Consider the following 18,734-nt stretch of genomic DNA (forward strand, 5'->3'; position numbering starts at 1 on the left):
GTGTTCAGTTGGTCATAGCATTACAATTAGCGCTAATGAGGAAAACCGAGCAAAAGAAAACACAGAACATTTTTTTGCTGTTCAGCCCAATGGTAGATCACATTAAACGCTAGAATGGTATCTTCAGAGGATCCCCTGTTGCACCAGCAGAAGCCCAATTGCTTAAATAATGTGAAAATAAATTGAGCAAGATGCTCATGAGTGTGCAGAGGGAAACATTTTGATACTGGGAAAGGACTGGGCAAGATGACCTCTTCTGCTTCTAATTTCCAACACTCTATTAGAAAGAATTGGCAGAGATGCCCTATTTCTAGTTTGCAGGCATTTCTCATTTTTTTTATTTGTAATGAGAGCCCAGTTTACATCCAAAAGTATCCAAAACTTTCAAGATTGGAAATTCAGGTAGCTGAACTGGGGGTTCAGAGTATTAGGGTAGATTCTCTGGTGGGGCTCATCTGGAGCTGCACAACCTGGATGTACGTGAAACCCAGGGGATGGCAGTTAAACCTGAGCTATCTGAAGCAAAACATTTGGGGTTGAATTAAATGATGCTTTTCCAACTAGCTTGAAAGTGGACAAAGCTGGACATGCAACAGGATAAGTTTAAGAAGAACTGAGGGAAGGAGAACCATTTGCGTGCATGGCATGGCATCTGCAGTGCATCAGGGTAGCTGCTTTTCCTAAGGAATTTGCAGTAGATCCATAAGGACGTGCTTTTTTTTTTTTTTTTTTTTTTTCATTATTGCCTTGAAATATATTGTTTGGTTTATTTTGGACTAAAAGTGGATTTTTTTTTTAATTTTTAAATGTAAAATGGCTGCTTCACGATCATAAGAGACATTCAGCTTTCAAGATACTTTCCCCTTTTTGATGAGGCTATGAGTATGTCATAATGTTTCTTGGCTGTAGTACTATATAGGAAAGAAACTGGAAATCATTAGCTAAAAGTAGCTGAATTATAATGCCCCCTGAGACATAGGGATTTTATCTTGAATTGAAATTTATTGATGTTTGCCAATGAAGTGTCAATTAAAAAAAAAAAAATCTGTTTAAAAAGCAACTTTAATTAAAAGAAAGCCTATTCCAAATTCTCAGAGATAGTATTTGGATGAATACTGATCATCACCAAGGGTATACAGGAGAGAGAAAAATAAATGTATTTTCTGCCTGGCCTCTTTGGTTCTGCTAACTACAGAGATCCCAGCACACTGCTACTATTTAACTAATAAAAAATAAATTAATATGAATTTGAAGCCAATGCTGTAATGTATCACACGTTGCTTTCAAAGTAGGAAATTATTTGCTCACTAGACTTCATGTATTTCCACTCAAGTATGCAGCCCTTTTTATTCATATTATAAGGGAACAGAGCGAACTGAATTGCACATGTATTCAAAGAAGCAGTACAAATCTGAACAGGAGCCAGATGATCAATTATCAGGAGGTAGTGCTGCATTGTGTTGTTCACCAGGAGCTCCAAGAGAGACGAGAAAGAAATTGTCAAAGAGAGAAACATCCAATGCAGTTGCAAGAAAGGTAAAAAGAGAGAGAGGGGAACCAGAATAAATCATGGTTAGAATTGTATGCTGAGAGCTGGAGCGGAAAGACCAAGCAAATCAAGGTGACAGGAAGTAAAATATTGCTCATCAACAGAAACAGGGAGGAGAGACACATCAAAACATGGAGACTCATGCAAAAAAAGGCAGCTCAGGATAGTGACTATGGGAAAATGTAGGGGAAAGGAGGTCTTGGCAATGTTTAAAGTAGTTTGGAAAAAGAGAAAATCAGTCGGACTTGATTTGTTTGAGATAAATGTCACCAAAACAAAACAAAAAGATGAAAATAAGAGGAACCAAAAGTCACCATGAAATAAAATATTGCCATTGTCCTCTCCCTTAAAATTTTGGTGAGGAGGAGGCAACCACCCTTCCACTAAGGCTTCCCATAGAATAGGCTGCACTGAAGAGTTAAATTTTGAGAACAGTAAGGTCTGAACCCCATGTCATCCTCTGTTTTCCTCCCTCTTCCTCAGACGTAGTTTGGTAATGACCAGTAGTAAAACAGCTTAATCATGCTTAGGTCTGGAGGAAATAGATTATTTTGAGAGAGAATTTTTTTAACTCATTAATTTATAACCACAGTATAGTAGTCTGAAAATTAAAATATTGCTGTTCACATATCCAGTCTGTAACATTTACTGAAGTGTTTGACTGCTTGAAGCTAAATAAAGTTCAGTAATGAGTGTGCTATAAATTCCTTAGGCTGGAGACTACCAGGTTCTTCTATGGATAATGTATGCAGCGTAAAATGCTTTCCATGCAAAACCAACTGATTGCTTCTGTTCCCTCAGTTACATGCTCTGTCCTTCTGTACCATTATACAGTCAGTTCCTGGCAAAGGTATCATTTTCTACTCAAATGTAGGACCAGCTACTGGTGGTCACGGTGTGAATGACTCTAGGAATATATGGGGTGGGATAATGTGCACACTCGTCCACTGAAAAATGACTGAGAAATGATGGCTTGACATTGCTTAGCTGCAGCAGAATATAGAATTTACTGCTGCTGCTTGTAGCACACGGCACCTGTACAGTGACATTTTCATTACATATGCTGTAACTTACGGTCCTTTGTTTTCCTTTTTGTGGATTTTGCAATGTGGTCAACCCCATTGACGAAAATGTTACTGCCACTATAGCAAGACACCTCATCTGTAAGACAACCCATTCAAAACATCTTCACTTTGATCCCACCTCAGTTTTATACATTGGCCAAATTCTTTTAGTCCTGTTCCTCCTTGTTATTTTATTTATTGCCATTCTTTGGAAGATTAATGCGGCTTCTGCACTGGGTGTAATTCTCTATATCAGTCTGTCTATAGCATCTCTGCAATCCTAGCTCTTCATCGCTGTACATTCTTTATGGGTCACATTACTTTCACCACCCCTTATCTAACTACTTCATAAAAAACACCTCACACATTTATAAAGCATGACAAAAGCATTACCATAACCTGTGTTACCCTGCTCAGTAAACATGTCATAGACTCTCCATAGGCTAATCACCTTAGTGGATAAAATTATCTGGGGATAAATTTACCTGCAGCATTCATATCAAAAGACAAATTGTATAAAGCAGCATTGTTCTGCTTTTCCATCATTTTGTCTTGACTGAAAGCCTGGATTTTAAAGTTGGTTATTGCTGATCTTCTTTGTAATCAGTAGATTTATTCATTAATATTTAACAGAAATCCTAAAAGTGTGAGATTTTCATGTATCATATGAAATAATAAAGGATATGTTATGAGTGCAATAAGCAATTTTGGGTCTCTTTTGAGGTTGATGGGTAAAGTAATATAGTTTCCCAATTTGGAGAGTAGGCTGAAGATGAAGACATTTCATAAAAGGATTAGGCAGTTTTAGAGATCTGGAAACATTGGGGTGCTTGGGGAAAGACTGTTGGGCAAGAGCAAGACTCTGGCAGGACCAAACAGTGCTCGCATGGTTGACATAGAATAATTTCTAAATCCTTTCTTAGTAACTGCTTCTCACACACACTTCTATATTCATTTCTCATCAGCAGCTGTGCCAAAATCACATATTTCTTATCAGCCTAATTATTCCATCTGAAAAGAGAGTTATCCTATCTTTCTTTCATTGTGTGCCTTTTCTAAGACTCATTTAACTTAACATCCATTCTTTGGTTGCCTTTTGCTGGCAGCATTTAGAACAACATTTTGAGGCCCCAAGAACAATATTCTGTGGTTCACCCAAATTTTCTTGTTAGGATATTTTCATGCCTAATTCCACTTAGGATTTTCACTGTGCTCTGGCAAGGAACTGGGGATGCCAATATTAGAAATGTTTGTTTCTGATCAGCAGCAGCAATGTTCATTTCTCCACAGCTTTGTCACCTAGAAAATTTGTTCTGGGGAAGAATTGTTCAGCTGCAAAGCAATGATCAGAACAGCATAATGGGTCTTTTTAATCTCTAGTTTTATACTGCTGCCTGCAGTTTAAGTTATAGGAGGAGCACTGCTTCAATGCAGGCATATTACATCTATTTTGCCCAAACTGGGGGTTTTTTTTATGCTCTCTGACAAATCAAATATTAAATTTTCCAAACCACCCAAGTGACTAAGGGCAAGATTTTTTTAAAGATACTTGCAGATTTTATGTTCAGCCTTACTAAGCCTACATCATTTAGACCAAGAAATCCCATTTACAAGTGATATAGACCTTTAGGAATGTCATATCTCACTGAAAGTCAATGAAATTTAGAGTCATAATGCCTATTACTTTTTGATGTGGGACTTAAGTTATTTCTCAAAAATAACATTCTTTTCTTTCTGAATTTTCAAAGTCCTGCCTCTTCATAGACATCTCTTAATGGCATTCCAGAGCTGTAAATCCCACCAAGATTTCTAATTTCTGACCTCCATTTCTCAAAGTTGCTGTAAGTTGATCTCCCTTTGAAGTAAAAAAATCTCATTAAAAGACTGAAGATCCCCACTAAGAGAACATTGGATTCTTGGCTGCCTTGTGAGTTATATATCAGCTTTTTGTAGTTCATCAATACAAGAATGCTAACAGTACCTATTACAATTCACTTTCAATATTCCCTGTGACAAAAAAAGCAATCAAATGTATGGGGTATGTGTAAGGTCCTCTGCAGGCAGCTCTGTCCGATTGCTTTCACTTTGCTGTCTATCAACGACAGCATACACACACAGTAGGCGAGATTTTCTCATAAAATCTGCCATTTTTGCGTATGTGTATACTGTACACGTGCATGCAAAATCATAATTAAAACTACCCATAACTCTGCTTCAATAACAGCTAGAAGCAAATTGCTCATCAGCATTCCTCTCCAACCACTCTTGCCCTGTTGTCCTCTCAAATACTTCAGCTGACGCTGGTTATTGCATTGCCATTTAAGATGCAATGTGCCAGAGGCAGTAGCTGCTAGAAGACTCTCTTGTTTTTCTGGATACCATTTTTCCTTTGATTCATCTTTAAGAGACTTTTTTTTAAAAAATATGCATAAGAATAAGGTCCTGTGCAAATTTCTCAGGAGATCAATTTGCAAGGCTCTTTAGTAGAAAGACCTATTCTCTAGTGTGTATATTGGTTTGATATGGAAATCCATAAGCTTGCCCTAGATCCACCCACATCTCATACACTGGTGTGCTCTGGGTTTTCTTTGTGAATTCAAGAGTAGAATCTGTACCATTTCTCCTTTACAAAAAAATACTTATTTTTAATTTCTGTGAATAAACCAGTTCTTGAGGATCAGAGTCTATTCTGGGTGTAAGTATAAGAATCTGTAAATCTCACAGATAAAAAGCCTCCTGTGGCTGATGGCAGAGAGCATTAGTAGAAAATTGTAAAAGACTACAAATCCATGTGCTAATTAGAGCTTTGCATATCCTGCTTCCCCTATTATACTGAATGGGAAATAAAATACAAATAAAAAAAAGGAGTTAGTATTCAAATGAAATATTAACATTCTGCTGAACAATATGTTGCAAAGATATTATTTTCTTCTAGAAATTCTTTTGTTATGGATTTTTTTGGAAAAGTTTGGTTTCATGGAAATGGCCTTTTCTGTTGAGACTACTCTTGGAAAATTAGCTTATAGCACCGTAAATAACAAGAGATGCCTGTGCCGAATGCTCATTGCCCCTCTTAGCTTCTGAATTCTGACTCCAGAATTGGTCAAAACTTTGGCTTAGTATGAAATCTAGTTTCCATCTGTAGCTGACCTGCTTTGTCCAGCAGTTCTTCTCCAGACTCTGGCCATGTGTGCAATGGGTCAATGTGAACCAAAGCAATACATTTCTGTCTTACTAGAAATAGGGTTGTTGTATCAGTGGTACAGAAATTGGGGCCTGAACTGAATGGGAACATTGCATCACCCACCAGGAAAGAGGCCTATGGGCTCCCTGCTGAGTTGTGACCTCCAAGAGTACTTTTTCAGGTGACCTAGACATCGGAAGAAGCTCAACAGGAGTTTGAAATGAACCTCAAGGTGCAAATCCAGGGGAAACCAAGTTTCACTAGCCACACTCCTCATGAACTACTTGTTCTGGTCTTTTGTAAACAAATAGCATTTTCTTTAGAGGAGGTACCTGGTGTCTCCAGAACCCTTTCATAGCAACCACATTTGAGAAAATAATGTCTCAACCTAAAACTTAATGACCCACAGTGGGAATCGCTCAAGTTTCTGCAGTTGCATAGAGACTTCCCAAACTGAAAATAATATATATCCCACATAATTAACAATGAAAATACTGAATATTAATGAAAATATAAATATAAATTTAGTCAACAGACCCCTGCAGTCTATTCTGATCCACTGGGCGAAAAAAATCCAGTATATAACCAGGAGGCTTGCGGAGCATGTGCGGTGTGTTACAAATTCCCATGGTTATTGTAACTCCATATATAATGAGTAGCCCATGAATCTAGTTGTATCAGTTATCATAATGGGAAATAATTAAGTATGGATTAATGCTAACTTTTTATACTTGGGTCCATTTTTTGATGGTACCTTTGTGCTACTTGAAGTTCATGGGCCAAATTCAACTGTTTTGTAACTTCATAGGAACTGATGGCACTCTGGCAGCTGAGGTGCAGTTAGCCTCGACCTTATAAAAATGAGTAAAAACCCTAAGCCCTGTCTGATTTCTCTGCAGCCATTATCACTCTCCATACACAGAAATGCACACTCCTCTGTGTGCAGAAATGTATCCTGTAAGCTTGATCCTTTGCCTTCTGGAGCAGATACAGAGTGTCAGTGGATTATATGCAAAACAAAAATGGGAGTGTAATTGCACTGTGGCTATGAGGAGTCTTTTATTTGTTCACTTATGAAGTGGCTCGTGGAGTAGCATGGGACTTTATTTTTCCATCTGTTACATATGCCTGTCAGAAGCAAAAACGATATTTTGTAAGTAACATAGTAGTGGCTTCTTATTTCTTAAGGTAAAGTATAGTATAGTACTTTCCCCTGAGTGCAGTGTAGTCTGTGGTTCTGTCACATTAGCTGGAATAAACATTTTGATTAAAGCTTATGTATTAATTAAACCTGGGAAGTTTCCAAAGCTTATTCAAACTGCAAAGTCTTCAAACTGCAAATCTGAATTCTTTTTAGCAAATGTAAAAATGGCTATCACAGGGTTGTCTTTTCTTTCTCTAGGATGTTTGTATAAAGACATGAGGTGGAAAGGGTGCAATCTTTTTTTACCCATTAGTTTCTGTAAGCACTTTTTCAGAAAGTCTTCAAGTGTCTGAAGAACTTTTACTGTTACTTTGTTAAACATTTGCTTGAAGTCTAAAGAATTTAAGTCTGTTTAAAGTTTTCTCTGATCTCCTAGGTCTAGCAACATCTGCACATACTTAAGCATTTACCAGAATAACATATGGGTATATGACCCCAAGCAGAATGATTACACTGGAATATAGACTGTCTACCTGAAGCTGTATAAATAAATAGAGCTATCAAAACCAGTAATAGTCCTAATGAACTGTCTGGAAATGTTGATAAAATTGGTCCATATGATTTCCTTTGCTCATATCCCATGGTGGATTGCTTATGGTGTAACAGAGGGCAGAATTTCACCAGCAAAGCCCCTGAAGTTGTTTGGGTATCACTATTCTTTTGCAAGTAACATGAACAAGTTCTTAAAACAACCTTCAACTGGATTAGGTTGCGTGGTGCATTGACGATGAGATAGAAGCAAATGTAACAGAGGATCTGAATTCTAAAATCACTGGGCATATGACCCCAAAAAGAAAGGCATATCTTATCTATCAACGGTCTGTGCCTCCGCCAAACAACCCAAGAAGTCTCACCTAAGCGGTGCTTTGCTCATGCATTCATGCACACATGCATTCATTATGACTGACCTGCCCTAGGAAGGTCCATTAAATGGAACTCATTTCAAGCACAGATGGTCCTGAATAGCTTAATGTCTGCCTGGTGGCCAGAATAAGTGAATTCTTGATGGCCTTAGACTTCTGATCACATACATGCAGCCAAGGAGGAAATGAAAACATGTTTATCATTTTGATAAACAACCTCTCTCATTGCTGCAGGATGCTCCATGTAACTCAGCAGAGTCAAATACTATTAAATTGTCATCACTGTCAAAGACAGAACATATAAGTTTTGCTACCTGAGTCATAGTTAATGACTTCCACAATGTATAACACAAATCAGTACTGCTGTTTGCCTTTTTTATGTTTGTTTACTGATAAGTTCAGGCTTGGCTAGAATACAGAGGCGAGTTATAATTTTGAAGTGCAAAATATGCTTTTATTATTACCTCTCAGCTAGAGATATAAAAAACAGAGATGACTAGAAGATGGCTTTTTGGCTTCTGCCAGGCATGCACTCAGACCCTATAGATGATTAGATATTTTAAATCACAGCCACCCACAGTAGGCTTATGCTTATGATAAAATATTTCACTCTGTGGTGTGTAAACTCAAGGTGGCTTTATAACAGAGACAAAAACGAACATGATTTCAGGAGTTCAGTGTCCTCCAATTAGAATTAAACCATTTGCAGGAGTAACAAACAGTTGTCCCTGCTTTACAGTAAGAATGATATATAATTTCACAGTTTTGTGTTTTAAGCCTATGTAGAACAGACTTCTGAAAGGCTAGGACATATGAGCACAGTCGTATCGCCACAGATAGTTGCCATCTTCAGTAGCCCAGAATCCTTCCCAGCAGCCAGTTCTGTCCCTCTTGCTTTGGTAGGCATCACCTTTCCTTCACGCAAAGTTGAGGGCACCCTGTGAACTGAGCACTCAGAAGGGGTCAGCTGTTCTTACTAACAAGTCCTGCTCTTGTTTGGTATGAAGAGGATATAAGTCGTGTTAGGACATTTTCATTTACCTCCAAGGCTTCTTGAAGAAAGAGCAAAGCTATTCCTGATTTACAAGTTCCTATTCCATTTCTAATCTTTTTCTGATTTTCTTGGGGCAGGAGGGGATTAAAAAAACATAAGCTGTTTTTCTTGCCAAGTGGATAAGGCAGACACTTCATGAAATGTAACTGTCAACAAAACATTCAGAAGACACTTACTTAGAGGATTTTAGGGCCCTTTCCTCTCCTTTTAAGATCAATGGCAAATCCCCTGTTGACTCGAATGAGTTGGATGAGGCTGTTATTGTGGAAACAAAGCCAGAAGCTACCTTAGTTCAATAGACCATAAACTTCCAAAAAAAAAGACATTTCTGTTCTTTGTGACAAGCATTTAAACTTTTGCTGCACTTACAGCCTATCAGGTCAATAATTCACATTTTTTCAGGACTCCCAGCACTGTAACATCTCACCAGGTCTTCCCATAACCTAGAAGAACCACTGAGAAAAAATCACTGGCTCAGGAGCGGAAGTCCTCAGAAATTGGTATTACAGCATTTCTTGGTGCTCTCCCTCCTCCCCTCCCCTCCCTCCCCCCCCCCCCCCCCCCCCAAAAAAAAAAGAAAGTTGGAAATAAAAAATAAAAATCACAGAATAAAAAGGTACTTCACATATACATCTAAACATGTTAATTTTTTTTCATTGGAAACTGAAGACTGATTCATGTTCCTCTCCCTGCTCTAACTTGTTTCCTCATCTGTACAGCTGAAATACTGATTTAAGTTGAACCTCCTCCCACAGTATATTTGTGGTATATATATTTCTGTGACTAAGGTAATCAAGAGTGTGCTTTTTAAATCAGGTTTTTGCCTAGTCTCACTGTGTCCATTTGTATTTGTCTGGGTATCTCTGTCTATTCCCATTTTGTATATAGCTTTTAAAAAGTCTAACATGCACATGCATGGTTACTAAAATATATACCAGCAAAACACATTGCATGCAATGCTATCCAGTGGTAATTCATAGGCTAAACATGCTTTAATGGAAAAGTCTGATCCCACATAACAAATTTTGCAGGAAAACTGGGTGTGTAACACACATAACTTTCTCCGTATGAGATGGATTTTTTCTTCTGTGTCAGCACTGGGAAGGTTCTTTTTATTACTGTTATTGTTATTATTATTTGCATTACAGTTATAGCCTATGCAGATAAAAGTTCCAATTAATGTACTTAACTGTCTGGTGGTTAAAAAAAAAGTGTTTTTTCATTGGTTTTATAGTTTCATTATGTTTTGCCACTCCTAAACAACTACACACTTTGAGTTAAATTCTTTATTGCTGCAGAAACTTGAGTTTCCACATAACAATTAAAGGTGTTATAAAGCTCATCCACCACAACCCATTATTTTGAATAGATAACCAAATAAGCAAAGCTAGCTCATATTGTTATTAGTACTCATACAGCAAATTAATAGAGAAAATTAAGCATTTAGCTTATTCACAGATATTTACCACACAGTCTACGTAGTCTAAAATTACAAATGCTTATTACTGCGTACATTATCTTTATTGTTGAAGTTGCAATCAATAAAATCACAAATCTTTCTTCTCTTAGGGCATGACCATAAGATGAATTAAACCAATGGGAGTGTTTTCATTGCTTTCAATATAATTTGGATGGGAGAACAGGGAGTTTATCTGAAGAATTGCTTCATAGAAAAATACAAGCATTTGGGGCTGGGTTGATTGTCACAATTCCTCTTACTCCTAAGAAACACTTAAAAGACCGTTTGTCAGATGATGGCTTTCTGAATTGTTGGGATCTCTCTTCTGTGGCACCTATTGGCTTTCAAAAAGCTTGTGTCAGCAGGCCAAATGCACCTAATAACTAATACATGAAGCAGCATTTCTCTCCAGATGAGTTAAATATTTACTGCAGAGTTAGTCTTGTCTCATGCTTGCAAAATCATCAGTGCTTAACCCCATGACCATGCAACCTAAGCTCATTTACTCTAATGGACATTCACAGGCTTTCATCCACTGACTCACCCTGGAAGGTCAGTTGTTTGAAAATTTAATATTATAAAACGTTTCCACACTTTGTGGAGTCCCTGTTCATTGGTAGTTGTTGTACCACTTCATACTGTGGGTACACTTTATGACATACCACCATATGACCTTAACAGCATATAGTCAAGGGATGTTCCTCCCTGCCCATCTACACCAGCGCTTCGCTACAGAAATCCCACATTTGTAGAATCACCAGGTAACAGGACACGCTCCTGTGCAGGGAGATGCCACTGGACTCCCTGACCTCTTCCAAAACCCCTTGTTCACAGCCAGACGTGGATCAGCGTCTCAGCACTGCTTATTCTCCTACCTGCCTGCAGGGTTACTGTACTGTTCAAAAGCTCCCAAAGTTGTTTCAAAAAGGAGAGTGAAAGACAAAGATAGGAGTAATGCTTTTTATGTTATAGTAAAAGCAACGTACAGTTAGAATTTCATAGCAGCATAAAGTAATAATGTTTTTCTAGCAAACCTAGCAAACCTTCTTACACATCCTGCTCTTTAGTAGGCTGTGCACGATGTTTTGTGCTAAGTTTAAACAAATCCTGCCAAATTTATGCCGCAATTTCATGAAGTAGCCAGATATCTGTGGGGAACAGACTGGCACTATTAAATACTTGGTGATTATGAGCTAAATACAGTCTGAACTGAGGAATCAAGAAATTACTTGGGCAGTGCATTAGCCCACTGTGGTGTCTCATCTCCTTGCACCGCACTGCTAAGGTGAATGGGAATAATACACTTGACACTTCATTTCTGTGTGTAACATATGGCACAAGCACCAAATAGTCATAAACCTTAAGCCACCGTCTATCTGCCTATCATTCCTTTGTGTTCCCCATCTAATCAAAGTATTGCAAATGTTAATAAAGAACAATTTGGGAGAGGACAAATTAAGCCTGATGATCTTGCACACAATGGGAATGTTTCCTGCCCTTAAACCTGCCAATTTAGTGAGTGGGGTAGCAAAGGGAAGTGCTGTTGGACCGTCCCGTAATTTGCAGACGCTGATTGTCTTTCCCTAAGGGCTGAGTCCTGGTATAGAATCAAATATTTGGAGAAAAGCTTATTTCTAGATGGATTCTCTTAGCCCCTGTCCTTTTACAAGAGAATATTTGGGGAAGAGGCCTCCAATATTACAAGAATAAAATAAGCCAACAGTGGTTGCACATTTACTGTAGTATCTTACCTACGTTTCTTTAGGCCCATACCTTGACACAGTAATTTTTAGGCCAAAAATTCTGCTGATATCAGAGAAGCTTCTAATACAAGACAGGCAAGCTATATCTGCTGTAGAGGGGTATTTATCTGCATTTCCTATTAAAACTGAAATATAGCAGAACCTGACTTATTCAGGAGCATGTATAACGGGAGAAGTAACGTTGTAATCCCACCTGTATAGAAGCCCTGCAGAGACACAGACAGGAGCACGCCTGGGTGCTTTGATTAGCCACTACTGCTCTTCCTAATCAGAGTGTCAATATTCTCTTTTTCTTTTTTTCTTTTTTTCTTTTTTCTTTTTTGCCAGAAGGAGGAACGTGTGAAGTTATAGCAGCACACAGATGCTGTAATAAGAATCGAATTGAGGAAAGATCACAAACAGTAAAATGCTCCTGTCTACCTGGGAAAGTGGCTGGGACTACAAGAAACAGACCTTCCTGTGTTGATGGCAAGTAGCTCCTCCTATATATATGTCTCTGTGTACCATCCAGTAAATAGCTTTAAGTCTGTAGACTATGCATAGGAACTTTGTTGTGTTCTCTATTTAACAAAATAGAAAAATCTATAAGCATAAGCATGTATTTACACCATCTCGCTTGCTACTGTAGTGCATGGTTCTGTGCACATGGGTCACAGTAAGATTTACTCACAAAAATAAGAGTATAGCATTTAGTACAGGATCTTAGATAAGTATAATAGATTCTGTGGCAGGATCAAGCCCTTAATAAATAACTGGACAAAATTATCCCATGCGTCACTTCACAGGGCCCCCCCAGTGCCACATTAGTTTTGATTCACAAATATTTCAAAGGACAACAACCATTCATTTTGATTTAATTAGCCATTTGAAAAGTCAGTGGCAAAACCAATAAATAAACGAATCCTGTGGTCTTGTCCTGTAACAAACATTACAGAAAGCTAGGAAAAAATCTTTGTCTTTTGAAATCACTGGTGCTGTTTCTTGTCATAGGGATTTTTTTGCTGAAGGAAAAACATCATGTTATTTGTATCTGGGTTTCGTATCGGGTCTAGCTCCACAGGGAGCTCTGTGTATTCCTCTCTGGGGCTCCCCTGCCACCGTTGCAAGGTGAAACCATGCAGTAATCAGGGAGAGGGCCATGGCTTGGAAGTGTTTGGCAAAATATAAATCGCATAAGAAGCTGGAGAGTAAGTGGTACTAATCCCATTAGTTACCCTTCCCAAACAAGCCTTTCCATGTTGCAGAATCCCTCTGTGCAGCAGCTTTGTGAAACAGAACATCTCATAAAAGTTCCCCACTACTCTTTATGGTAAACATCTGGTGCCATTGTTTATACCACCCTGCAGCCCAAAGGTGCTTCAAAGAGCCAGGGGTCGTTTTGGCTAGAGTTGAAGTGGGCACTGCCCGGGGGTCTCCTCATCCTTCCCGTGGCTGGATGTCCAGGGGTGGCAGCGTAGCTGCAGGTTTTGGAAGCACCCAATGTTTCCTCTTTGGGTCTTTGCTTCCCTGCAAGTGAGTGAGAGGGAGGACCTGTACAAGCAAACATTGGGAAAAATGGTTTCTTCTGGGTACCTTTCCTCAATCACATGCTGCGAAGGCACTAGCAAGGGAGCAGGGGCTGTTCCAACTGTAGCCCAGAGTTAGACAGGAGTCTTGGTGGGCATAGTGGACTGCATAGACAAAGCTCTGAGGTTTGCACATTCAACAGTAAAAAGATGAGAGATTGGGGCTGGCTTGGAGGAATAAGAACCTCATGTTTTCTCAGTGAGTATTTGTGGTGTGTAGGTATCCAGATTATATATTAAAGAGAGAAAGAAACTATTATTTCAAAAACGCTTTCAAATTTTTAAATTATGAGGCAATAATTCATAGCTTGTTACACTGGGAATGCGACTCAGCTTCTGAACTCATGACTAAAAACACACTATGTATGCACCTGTGAATGATTACACTTTAATCCACATTCTGTCATTCTGTTATTGCTTAATTACCCTGATAAAAAGAAGCTTTTCTTTTTCTGTTAAGCACACTCATAAAAATGTAGGTGAAACCTACAGCGGTCTTAACCAAAGATCAGCTGTACAAGCCTTGATGAATTTCGTGTTCTTTAGCAGGTCATGAAAAACAGAGGCACCAGATAGAGCAGAGAGACACCATTAATTCAGATCTCATAATTTTGTTCAGAGAAGAGGAGCTCAAAGAATACAGTGGTAAGAAAAAAAAGTCAGGTGCAGGTGTGGACTGGAGCCTAATTGCTCTGTCAGGATTACAATGAAAAGAAATGTTATTGTCTGGAATTTTGAAAGGAGTAAGGATAAAACAATGGCTAATATAAAAGTGCAAAGCTAGTCCCATTGAAGTCACTGGTAAGACTCACAGTGACTTCAAAGCCAGCAGACATGAACTACAAAGGAATGTCTTCCCCTTTCAAGTTCAGTTGTTGTAATCAGCCCATAGCTTCTTTTGTAGATGGCTGGTGAATGGTTCAAAAGCCCAATACACCGCTTGCAAAAATTAATAGAAGGGTCATTTTCTTTGGCCTTTGTTTTATCCCAGACTTTGCTTTGTGACCTTTGACATAGTGACCTGTTTTAAGTCAAAACTTTGACCTATTTAGTGGTTCTGTTATTGCTAAGGCAAACTCCCAAAACTTCCCACGGGAGTCCCACTGACATCAGTACTTTAACTCACACAAAGATTTGGGATTTGCTCTTTCTTTTGTACATGAGGACATTTCAAAAGGTCATCTGCAACTTTTTACCTTCTTTACCTTACCGTACTGAAAGGATTAAGACCATTTAATCTCACACAGGGTTTTACACTGTATACAATTGCAAGCCATAATCAGTCACAAAGAAAGCTTGCTTGGGTCCATTCACCAAAAATCCATGGGTGTTCGGGTACAGCAGTATACTCACACCCAAACAGACTGATCACCTTTGAGAGGTGACAAGGACTGGGGGACCCCATGTTAGCAGTTTGACCCTCATCTGTAGCTGACTTTTGCCTCCAGCCATTTCCACCTGATGGCTATTTAGTAGTGTGTATAAAACAAGCTGAACATCAGTCTTGCCCTGTCTGTACTATTGGCCAAACTGTGACTTAATGGGATCAGAATCAAGCTTTTGGTGTTTCTCAGTCCAATTTCATCAGAAAACACCTCATCAAGGCTGATGCTTTGACAGTTTGAGTTCATGTTACAGAGGAGAGATTGCTTTGCCTTCCAGTCCTACCAGCCATTGCTCTGGGACACAACTGGGCTGTGTGGGTGGGACTGTGTGGCGAGCTAGCTTTGGTTTCTGTTTAAGAGAGAATACAATTATACATAGGAGTCAGCTTAACCTTTTTAATAAGTATCAGGGCTGATAATTGGTCCTTTTGTCCTCTTGTTGTGAGATCTCATGATGGGTAGCACACCATCGTAGTACAGAGGACTCACTTATGCAGTTCTCCTCCTGAATGACCTGAAATCCAGGCAAAGTATGTGTTATTTGTACTACGAAGAGTGGGAAGTTGCCATGTATTCCCAAGCATCACTTCCTGCTGAGTCCAGCAAACTTTTTCTTTGTGGCCTCATCTTGAAAAAGTATAGTGAGGCCAGGCTGTGGCAGCCTCAGAAGTTATAAATTATTCCTTGCTGCTCGTTCAGTAGACACTGTCCTAAAACCTGCCTCAATTACTAATGAATTATGGAGTAGCAACAGTGAGAGCAAAATAAAAGCCAAATCTTGTCATGAAGCAGAGATGCCAGTTTCTGTTTCTTTGCCTCTTCTGTTGCACATTTACTTTCATGATTCCCTTCACTACTTCAAGGTCTTTTTTTTTTTTTTTATGAAGGATGGTTTTGAATGCTCCCTTCCGTCCCTACAATTTATCTTGTGTGTCACTTGACCGTAGCATATACTATGGGCATCAGTCTGCTCAGCTCTCTGTCATGGCTGTTATTATTTTCTCCATTTGCCCAAATACCTCTCCAGACCAAGTCCCAAACGGGTTTACTTCATCTGTGTTACGGCAGCTTGAGAGGGTCCCTTTTTATTGGGAAAGCAGTGTCAAGCATTTCCAGGGAGTCCCCAGCCTGCTGCCTCCAGTGCACAGGGGACCTGTGCAGCTTAGAGTGTTACTAAGCTACTCGGCGGCAATGCTGTTGGACACAGCACGTGCATCGGCTCTCTGAAGGCAGCAGAGCAAGCTCCTGATCTGCCATCCTGCCCACACACTTCAGAGACGGCCGGCGCCAGCACAGGGCTTGAGTGTGCAGCTCAGACTAGTGTGGAGACCCCTCTAGCTTCACACTTTGATGGACCTGCGCTCTCATTTTCCTGTTACTGCAGACACTTTTTGTGTGATGTGCAGGTCATTTCTGCAAGGGTTTCTTAGCCATGCTTCTGAATTGACACCTTCCCTCTCCACTATGCTTACAAACAGCTTTTCTTCCTTGTTTCAGAAGCCCATGAATTTTCTTCTTCTTGCAATAGGCTCTGTAGGCTTATGAGGGCACTCAGGTGTCAGCAGAAGTAGCTGGGAATTGTCCTCTTGCTAGCTGTCGCATGGCTAGTACAATTTTGCCTGTGGGTTGGGGTTTTATTCCTTTGTCTTTGTTAACCGATTTCTTCTTCTGGTACTGTGGTTATCAAAGAGAGATATTCCCAGTAATGTCCTCTGCTTCTTTATAGCAAGTCCTCTTGCATCTTCCTGGTAGGGTCAGTGGGCACATGATGATTGTCCTTTTAGGTGTCAAGTGCACATCCTTTAGAAAATCTGTTCACCTCTGTGAAAAAAGATCAGCCTGTGGCTCCAAAATTTTAGGGTTTTTTTTCTTAAGTTAATTTTCTGTTATTCCACAGAAAACTAAAAGAATATACTAAAATGAAAAAAAGAGGAAAAAAAAATCCAAAAACCTCATATATTTCTCTGTTTTACAAACAGGTATTTGTCTTTTTTAAGAATTTTTCACCACTCCCAGTGCCTCTTTCACAGTAAGTGTGACCAAGGTTTCTTCTGTAGTTCATGCATAATGTGGAGGTATTCTTAATCTTTTTCATTACTTCACCAGAGCTTTCTTTTCCTGCCCCATCTTCCTTCTCAGTATGGAACATGCTGAGCATAGTGAAACCCTGGTGAAAAAATGTGACTTTAAAAGGTATCTTTAAAATTGCTGTTTGAACCTTTTCTAGATGTAAATTTTTAAATGTTATTGAGGCATTTGCATTCACAATGCCTCCACAGAAGCCGTTTTTATTTTGCTTTTGCTTTCTTACAACCCAAGACACGTTCTTCAAATAAATGGCTGCAGACTGCTCCAGGTTTGGTGGTTCTACCAGGTCTTGGCATCATATGAGGTTTTGTAACATCAAAGTGACTTTGTTGTGACGGTATCAAATGTAAAGGTTATACCAACACTGTCATATTTGGGTCAGGACGGTAATGTCCACCTCTCATTCTTCACTGACCTAATCCTCATGCAAAATTGATGTCACCTTTCTGAATTTTCTTCTGCAGCATGAAAAGAGTTCGCCGTGTGAGCTAGAGAGCAACAATGAGCAAGTGGCAGCAGTGAATATATTAATACACTTATGACTTTTGTTGTTGTTGTTGTTGTTTGTGGCTTGTCTACAGATGACTTGCAGTTTTCTTTGGCTGCTTCCATTAGCAAAACAGTCTTGTGGCCACTTCATTTTCTCTTTTTTTTTTTTGTTTTGGTTCATTGTTTTGGGTCTTTTTAAGCAGTTCATTTTAGTACTCATTACACACAACATAAATGTTTGATTGGACATGGGAGTCGTCACTTTTTCTGCACTCTAGTTGAAAGCATGTGAAAATTCTCCTATTTGGAAGTTTCCCATTCCCTGTAAGGATACACACATTTGCTTTCTACTGCTCTTCACAGCAGTTGCTCACATTCCTCCCAGGATATCAGTAAACAGGACTGGTCACAAATGGCCAGAGAAGGAGGTGGAAACAGAGGCCAAGTGAGCCTGTGATGTTACTGAGTAAATATTAGCAGAAAAGCTCTGGTAATATTCTCTCAGCTCTAACACTTCATATGATTGCTATAAAAATGTAATAGGAATACAAGATATTTATAATTGTAATATTGTCACTTTTATACTGTGAATAATGTGCTTTGTACCATATCATTTACAGTGGTATTGAACCGTTCTGTACAGTCAGTAGGTGGTTACGTCTATGTGTTCTTTGAGGCCTTTGAATAATACATGATTTGTTCATCTATACTGAAGTTTACTGTGTTATGGCTAATGATGCTCTCAGACACGCATGTTTTTTAATGCTTGAATTTTTTGTTCCCTTCTCTTCAATCTTCTTCCCGTCTTTTTTAAACTCTTTCAGAGGCAACCTCAATATTTCTTGCACAATTATCTGTGAAAGTTGTTGGACCACAGATTATGGAGTAACAGAAAAGCACCTGTGCTGGCTTTTGAAATCGGTCACAAAGGGACTTTTATGAAGGTTGTGCATGTTGCCAGTGCTTTTAGGAAATGAGATGGTTTTAACACCGGTGCCGTGGTTTAACCCCAGCCAGCAACTAAGCACCACAAAGCTGCTTGCTTACAACCCCCCAGTGGGATGGGG

The 18,734-nt window shown here is 39.2% G+C and overlaps 1 protein-coding gene across 2 annotated transcripts in view; it reads left to right on the forward strand.

Moving 5' to 3' along the window:
- Positions 1 to 18,734, forward strand: part of TAFA1 (TAFA chemokine like family member 1) — a 234,798-nt gene that overhangs the window by 171,615 nt on the left and 44,449 nt on the right. The window contains exon 2 of one of the 2 annotated variants that reach the window (XM_075714316.1): positions 12,468 to 12,608. In XM_075714316.1, the coding sequence (XP_075570431.1) occupies positions 12,468 to 12,608 (141 nt within the window). The remainder of the gene's footprint in view (positions 1 to 12,467; positions 12,609 to 18,734) is intronic. The other variant, XM_075714317.1, reaches the window with a different exon arrangement.

Source organism: Pelecanus crispus, chromosome 7 (assembly GCF_030463565.1).
Source record: "Pelecanus crispus isolate bPelCri1 chromosome 7, bPelCri1.pri, whole genome shotgun sequence".
Classification (NCBI taxonomy): domain Eukaryota; kingdom Metazoa; phylum Chordata; class Aves; order Pelecaniformes; family Pelecanidae; genus Pelecanus; species Pelecanus crispus.